Source organism: Cystoisospora suis (assembly GCF_002600585.1).
Source record: "Cystoisospora suis strain Wien I chromosome Unknown contig_6102, whole genome shotgun sequence".
In the NCBI taxonomy this organism is placed as follows: Eukaryota; Apicomplexa; class Conoidasida; order Eucoccidiorida; family Sarcocystidae; genus Cystoisospora; species Cystoisospora suis.
The window spans coordinates 1-7,947 of NW_027158891.1; the positions used below are offsets into that span (position 1 = coordinate 1).

At 47.0% G+C, this 7,947-nt stretch overlaps 1 protein-coding gene across 1 annotated transcript; it reads right to left on the reverse strand.

Annotated features, from left to right (window-relative positions):
- Positions 1-9: 9 nt before the first annotated feature.
- Positions 10-7,930, reverse strand: CSUI_009816 (variable surface lipoprotein; the record flags this gene model as incomplete). Its single annotated transcript, XM_068069925.1, has 5 exons — positions 7,030-7,930; positions 6,085-6,223; positions 3,315-5,540; positions 664-828; positions 10-80 (listed from the first exon to the last, which is right to left on the reverse strand). Coding segments are annotated over exons 3-5 (486 nt in total), but the record flags the coding sequence as incomplete, so codon positions are not given.
- Positions 7,931-7,947: the final 17 nt, after the last annotated feature.

The following is a 7,947-nucleotide window of genomic DNA, read 5'->3' on the forward strand; positions in this document are numbered from 1 at the left end:
ACAAGGATAGAGATAATCTAATACACACTGGACAAGCTGATCCCGTGTAGCATCCCTCACCGCAGCGAAGCTACAGATACCTGCAGAAAGCACATACATACGATCGCCGCCTCTTCACTTCTATCTACTCCAGGATCGAATACATATGGAGACCCCACATGCAAACACCTATACACGAATATCGAGATCCACCTACCTATCTATATCGGTTGATTCATGCAATTGTCTATCTGCAGATTCTCGAATTGAGGGGTTTTCTCCAAAGAAAGCAGAACTCCACGGCACATCCTTCGCCTCCCTCTTACTGTCGTGTGTATAGACGTGACTGAGGTGCGGTGTATGTTTCAATTAGAAGAAGATAAAGGGGACATTGATAGAAAGAGGAAGATGTAGTTTGGACGGCCACGAGAGGTGTATGTACGATAGACATAGACGGCGCAAGTGAGTAGGAATTATCTCAGTAAACGAAACAGCTCAAACAGGCCCTAGTTACTACTAGGCTCTAGTCGATAAAGAAAGGAAAGGACTCCTACCTCTTAACGTTCTACATAACCGCTGGTCTTACTACACACATATACATACATATATATATGTATATAGAGACATGTACGCATTTGACAGGTAGTAGAACTAGTGAGGAAAGACAAGTAGAACCTTACATACCAGCTAGGGCTTGGACAAGAGTATCGACTTGAGCATACATCAAATCGATACGTTGTATGGTATCTCGAACCATATCGGGATCTCCACGAAGTTCATCGAACTTCTTCTGTAGTGAATCGATATACTCCGCACTTGAGAGCAAGGCTTCTTTCTGTTCAGCTATCTCTATGAAAACAGGCACCATTCACACAAAACATATCTCACGTCAGATGTATTTATACATCTCTCTATCTACACCTCGTTCTATGCGTTACCTTCACTTATCTGACCTCCTATCTAGCTTTAGTCTATCTATCCTTAATCTATCTATCTGTCTATCAATCTGACTCTTTCCAAGAATACACATCTCCTTTCACCATGATAAGTCTCTCTCCTAAGCTCAGATGTTTCATATACAAACAGGTAGATCTACAGAGAAGGTAGAACCTTGATAAAGAAAAAGAAGAAGAACGCATGCCCATATCTGTCTACATTTCTACTTGAGATGTCTCGAGAAAGAAAGAAGCAGACCCTCTATTTGAAAGTTTACCTCGGACGATCACCCCAGGTGTAAAAGAACCAGGTGATCGCATAAAGAAAGATAGCTATTGTGATCTTCCATCCAAATAGCTGAAACAGATGTGTTGAAGAGAATCTCTTCTCATGATCTATCTCCCTATGAAGACACTCCATACCTCCTTCCCCTCCAGAGTTGTACGTCGTGTATAAAGATATACATATACATACATATATGCTTCAATCTCTCTCTATATATATATATAGATGGAGGTGTAGGCATCCTCGTGTTGAGCCCTCCTTGTAGTAATGTATGGGATCTTCTTGCACCTTCTTGCCATGCATACACTTGACAAGCTGAACTGAACCTCCAAGGATAGAGACACACCTCCATATATGAAGAACCCTTCCAGAAACATACAGATGTGTATATACAGTCCAGAATACACATGTCTCGATATACATTTATAATCTACCTAAATATCCGTTCTCATTTGCATAGAGAAGTGTGTCTGGTAGAGATACAGATCGATATGTCCATCCAACGCTCGGTGTTGTATAAGCGAAGCCGGTGAAGGGTCGATACCTTTTTGAAGCCAGTAGCTGTATCTTTCTGTCTTCTCTCTCGCTTTCTTCTCTCGAGTGTAGAGCATGAAGTAATGGCGGACTTTATCCTCGAGCTCATCAAGCACTTCGGGTGTGCGACAAATACAAAGAAAGAAGAAGCATAGAGCAAAGAAGACGGCAAAAGAGGATAGAAAGAAGACAAGAGATACACACACACATTCCAAGAGAAGCAAAAAAGGATAGCCGTTAGGGATAGGTTCGAGGAAAGTGAAGAAGTGTTTCTATATCTCATCTACAGCACCGAGGTCCCAAACCGATTACGATACATAAGAGACATGTCTATATGGATGGAGGAAAGAAACGTATCGATAGATTCAGTTAATGTCTTGTATCGCAAGTCCATCTATCATCTAAGAGAAAGAAGAAAAGAAGACCTCCGGCGACACACATGCACGGACAACAGGAAGATCACGCCATAGACAGAGCAGAGACGGGAAGAAGTGCAAGTGTACAGCCCAGAGTGGCGTTTCCTCGTCACGGAGATCTAGCATCGAAATTCATCTGTCTACCTTTCTATCTCTAGTCCAACTATCTACTACCTATCTAGCTACACGCTTTAACCTCCTTTCTTTGGCGCATAAGGAAGCCAACACGAGGAGAAGAGACAAAGGAAGACGAGAGAATGAAGGTATCTGACAGAATGCCATGTCTCTCTCCACTATCAATCTATGGATCTCTTTAATCACCCTATCCACCTCGCCAAAAACGATCTATCTATCTATCTATGTATGAAGGAAGAAGGAAAAGAAATGAGTACACCACGTGCTGACAAGAAACGTCAAGAAAACGTCCGCTTCATGACCATTCGTTACATAGAGGGCTGTCTACACTCATCTCGTACGTAGAATTGTGATGGTGTATATACACCCGAAACATATATGCCGACGCCACGGGGAACAAGAGAAGACTCCTAATTATTTTTGCCTTCCTCTGTTACCTTCATCACTCCCCATAGTCGCTCTTGAACTAGTTAGCCGCAGTCAACTACAGACAAGTTGAGGTAGAGCTAGCTAGCTAGCTAGACACACACCACTAGAGACAATGCATCGACTCGAAAACAACGCATGCGGCACCGTCACTTGTCGCTCTTCTCTTCAAGTTCCTCTCTCTTCTCCCTCTAAATCCCCGTCATGCATCGTATACAAAGATCGATCCAACTTTCCCTTGAACTCTCTCGCACATTCTATGTGCATCCATACACCATACGGGTAAGAACGAAAAGGAAGCTATCGTAGAAATAGAAGAGGAGGGAAACCGAAGAAAGAGGGTGGAGAATTTCAACTACACCTCGGTAGGTCTGCGAGAACCGATGGGAAAACAAGGTAAAAGTATCGAGAGCTTATCTATATGTCATCTGTGTATAAGACGAAGTAGATAAGTAGGTGGTGTGTAGAAAGAAGTCTAGATAGAAACCTGTCAGGTATACTTGAGGGTTCATCCGCATCAAGAGAAAGAAGAATCTTGGGCTGTGTAAAGAAGAAAAGATGGAGAGGTTCACTAAGAGAGACGGAGGAGATTCTTTTTCTTACTATTCTCGATAACTTGAGGAGGAGGCCGTAAATTGGACGCCACGCCATACACATTTCCTCCCAGAGGGGCAGGAGGAGAAAGAGGAGAAGAAGAAGGGGGAGAAGAAGAAGGAAAAGAGTGAACAGGAGGAGGAGAAGGAGAAGAAGACGGAGGGAGAAGGAGACTGCTCCCACCTGGACTAGGCATGCCCATCATACTACCTCCTCCTCCACCTCCTGGCCTAGGCTGATACCTCATCATTGTCTCCATCTTTCTTATTTCCCGTTGACTCTTTCTAATAAGGAGACAGAAGAAGGTCGTGCGACAGATGTCTTTGTGTTTTGCTAAGAAGAGAGGAAAAAAATTCTTTTCTCAGAACCAAGAGAAGGAGCTTCCATCGCGCGAGACAGAAATCAACTTTCCTGGGAAGAAGGAAAACAATCTCGGAAAGACAGGGAGCGAGAGAGAGAAAGCAGGAGAGGGAGAGAGAGTTTGCAAGGAGTCTCGGTTGGAGAGGAGATATGCGTCAAAGAAGAACGAAAAAAGACGCCTTTCTTCTCTATGAGGTAAGTGAAGAAGGGAAGGATGAAGAAAAAGTTGAGGAGGAAAGAAGAGGCGACAGAACGTCTGCGCTGTAAAGACAGAAGAGGGGAAAGTGGTGTATAACGGAGTGTCTGTACACATTCAAATGGCAAATCTATCCCATCCCGATGAGATTCCTTTCTCCGGAGACGAGAGAAGATAAAGGAGAGAAGAAAAGGAATAATAGGCTTTTCTCCACTTCTCGTAGAGATACCAATGGCGATAGAAGAGGGATGCCACACAATGATGTAAGAAATTACTCCTCAAGAGAGAGAAAAAGAGGAGAGAAAGGACCACGGACAGCCTTTCCTAGGAGGGAAGTGTAAAACGGCACCTTGTACGAGAGAAGCAGAGGAAGGTTATATGCACAGAGAAGGAGAGGAATGAAGTTGCTTTCTGCGTATGGAGGGGGAAGAAGGAAAGAAGAGTGAAAGATAGAGCGAAACAACGCGCGACGTAAGAGGGAAGGTAGTAAGGAAGGATAGGAGACAGTGGATTAAAGAGAAACCAGCGCTACAAGCTTATAAACAAAGAAGGGGGCTTTGGGAGCGAGACGAAGTGAAAGGCATAGCTTGCTGAAGAGAATGTAAAAGAAGAAGAAGTTAAGGCGAGTGCACGACTGCGCGTCGACTGCGAGAGACATTACGACGCTCGGGATCGTGAGTAGCAGAAGAGAAAGTTGTCATTCTTTTATGCCGGGGGATGGAGCTCAGTCGACATCTCGAGGAGTGACGAAGTCGTGGGACTGAGTGTACGTCGTACAGCCCGACGCTCACTAAGGAGAAGACTGACGCAAATCGCCGCGGCAACTCGAGAAGGGAGAGGACACGGATACATCAACTAATAAAGAATAGAGTAACAGCATAGAAGACTGAAGTACAGAATCGCCACGCGGGCAAAGCTGAGTGAGAAGGGATAGGATGGAAGAAATAAGAGAATCCTCACGAAGAGTAGGAAAGGTGTACATACACTGGAATGAGAGTTCATGGCATCTGGGCTTGAGAAGTCACCACAGATTTCCCGCGGCTCGACCTACTCCGTGGCCCGGCAGTTAAACAAAAGAAGGAAGCTCTAGACGTCGTTCCACTAACCAATGAAATGCTTGATACATGGCCTTGTGAATCGGCTTTGAAAGATACGCCCAACCATCCTTATGAACATGGTAGGGCGGCAGGCAGTTCATAGCCAAACATCGACAGCCCGGCAAGAAGACGCGGGACATTCTCGGCGAGGAGATGCGCCGCTCGAAAAACAAGAGAGAAAGCACGGAAGATAAGAGCTAAATAAATGAGAGAAGATACAAATCTCGATAAGAAAGACTTCACGAAGGATAGAAGAAAGAAGCGTCCCGCAAACGACTGTCCGTCCTTTTTACAACAGCCCACCGCCCGGAGTACTTCGTCCTTGGCTTCTGATGGGGCCAACAAAGAGTTTCTTTGAGTGAAAAAGGACTGAAATTTCATATCAGGAGAGGGAAATCACTTTCCAGAGTCAATAAGAAGACACAGTTGGAGAGAGATGACGGCCAGAAGAAGAAGAGCAGCAAGAAGGAGCTTTGATCCCATTGAGTCGCAAGGAATCGACAGCGTTCGGGACGAACGTTCACTTTACGATGAGGCTAGCTAGCCGGCTGATTTTCTCATGACAAGCGCAGCGTTGGTTGACTATAAAATACAAAGCAAATTCACAAGAGATTCCAAAAGGAGCCATGTCTCAGGTGCAGTGGCGCCGTCGTTCTCCCCCCCTTTCTTCGTACCAATTTGCGAAGGAACCGGCCAGCCCCAGCACCAGACAGACGGAAGGCAGCTCGCTGATTCCTGCCCGTCAACGAACATTTGAGGTGTCATTCATCTCGTCTACCTCGTCAAGAGACAGGCTGACGTATTTGAAACCCTAACCACATCATATGTTGTCCATACTAGTTGACTATGATTAGAGAGAAGGATGATCTCTCCGTTTTGGCGTGATTCGTTGCTTGTTGCACGTAGTCTAGTCGATCCCCTTAACGTCATCACCTCCGCCCCAATTCCCACAGTATCTCCGTTTGCCAGTAGGCCCATGCCATTCAGTGATCCCGGGGAGGTCTTTTGATCGATTTCGTCACGAAGCCAAAAGTGTTCGTTGGTGTGTGCGGGACCTCAGCTTGCCTCGGGTGCAGACAGCCACTTAGAGGCGATTTGTACAAGCACGGAGAAAGAATTACCCGACCATAGCGTGCCTCTCCAAGTGTATTCCATCCCGAGACACTTCGCTCCCGTCTCCTCGTTGGAGTGTAGTAGAACAAGGGAGCTTCAAAAACCCAGGACACTTTCTTTCCGTGAGCACCCGGAAAGTTCAATGCACAGCTCTGTGAACAGTAACAAAGCCATGACAACGCAAGGGTAGGGTAAGTTCGCGAACACATTTTGGTCAAAGGTGTGATTCGGCTTGCCCTGCGTCAGCAGTCTCCCCGGAGTCTCTTAACAGAGACAACTGCTGCCATTCGGTGCTCGTGCACAGATCTCCGCAACGAAGGCCTTCAAGCGGGGGGGGATGTGCCGGTGACTTTCTTTCCTAAGACTCTAGGGCTTACAACTACCAAGCGAAGTTTTAGAATCCATTAGGAGGAAAGCCTCTGCGTGAACATCCGAGGTTGTGTTCGTCATTATCACTGATGAGATAACTCGTAACAAACCGCGCGCGGTTTTCCGTGGAAGGACGACCTTTAAGACTGCATCGGAGGCTACGAAGTACCATCGGCGACTAGACGTAGCGTAGCCACTATACGATTTACCCTGTATTGAATTGCGTGGATGGGAGCATTCGATCCATCCCAATGCCGATTGGAGAAAAACTAACACCGGGGCCATCAAAACGTGAAGCTAACTGGACTCAAGCAGACGTTACTCGAGGGTAACTCCTTGAGGCAAACCACAGGTGTGTGTGACGAATCTGCTCCGCCTCGGGAAGGTGTTTGCACTCCCCTCTCTTCCACAGCTTCGAAACAGCGGCAATTGCACGATTCTTCAAGTTCTACGGATTACACGGAAACTACCAACACTAAACGAATGACTTTCCCTGCTTAGTACATTGGGAGTGTGTGCTCACGCCATGGCGTGAAGTTCGGGAGCATTTCTTCCGCTGCCTCTGCACAAATGTAGCTGCGAGTCTTACCACACATCTCTACGGCTCTACAAGCATGTCTCCAGCAGACTGCCTTCACATCTCAATCGCCTCTTCGCGGGCTGTCTTGGCACACGGCAAACACTGAAGAATAAGACCTAATTATTTTCCCCTTCGATCGACTTAAACTCCCGTCTGCCCGATATGTCCTTCCAGACCGGGGTTGGTAGCCAACACACACGCATTACTCGGGTGTTTGGATGGAGCGGTTTTACTGTCTGAAAGTAACAGACGAAGCAAATGTTCAACCCACGCGCACGGAACAGTCAACTGCAACAAAGAAGGCGACTCCTCGAACACCAGAGAACATCATACACAACAGCACGACCCATCGACAGAATGGACGCTCATACACAGCCAGCAGCGGCTATTGTGAGCCCTCTTATGGGGAATACGGATCAAAACTGTCTCGAGTTCAAGAACACTCCTGCCGTTTCCACACTACGTAGTCCTTCGCACTGCACCTTCCAGCTGATTAAAACTGACCCGTCTCCTTCAAAACAGACCTGCAAGGACAAGTGAGAGGAAAAATCCAATGACCAAGACACATCTCGGTCCTCCATCCACCGCGCAGCTCGCAACGCGAACGTGCATCCTCTCTACGCACCCGCCCACTTTCAAGGGAGGGGGAAAGTGGCAACAGTTCTGGTTCTTGTGAACCAGAGAGCCACGCGAGGCCGGGAGCGAACCCGTGATAGCCACAGAGCCGCGTCCGAAGAGCAGCCAGAAGTGACTTCACCTAGATACCTCGCACACAGGAGGAGGAAACAGACCCGCCGGGATATGCATATTGCCTGGTCTCCTCCTGTACGGGTTTCGTTCCGTCATCTCGCCTTCTCACAAGGAGAGCCGAAAGACGGCCATGCGCCGAACCCGTCAAAAACGACGCATGGCCGTCTTTCGGCTCTC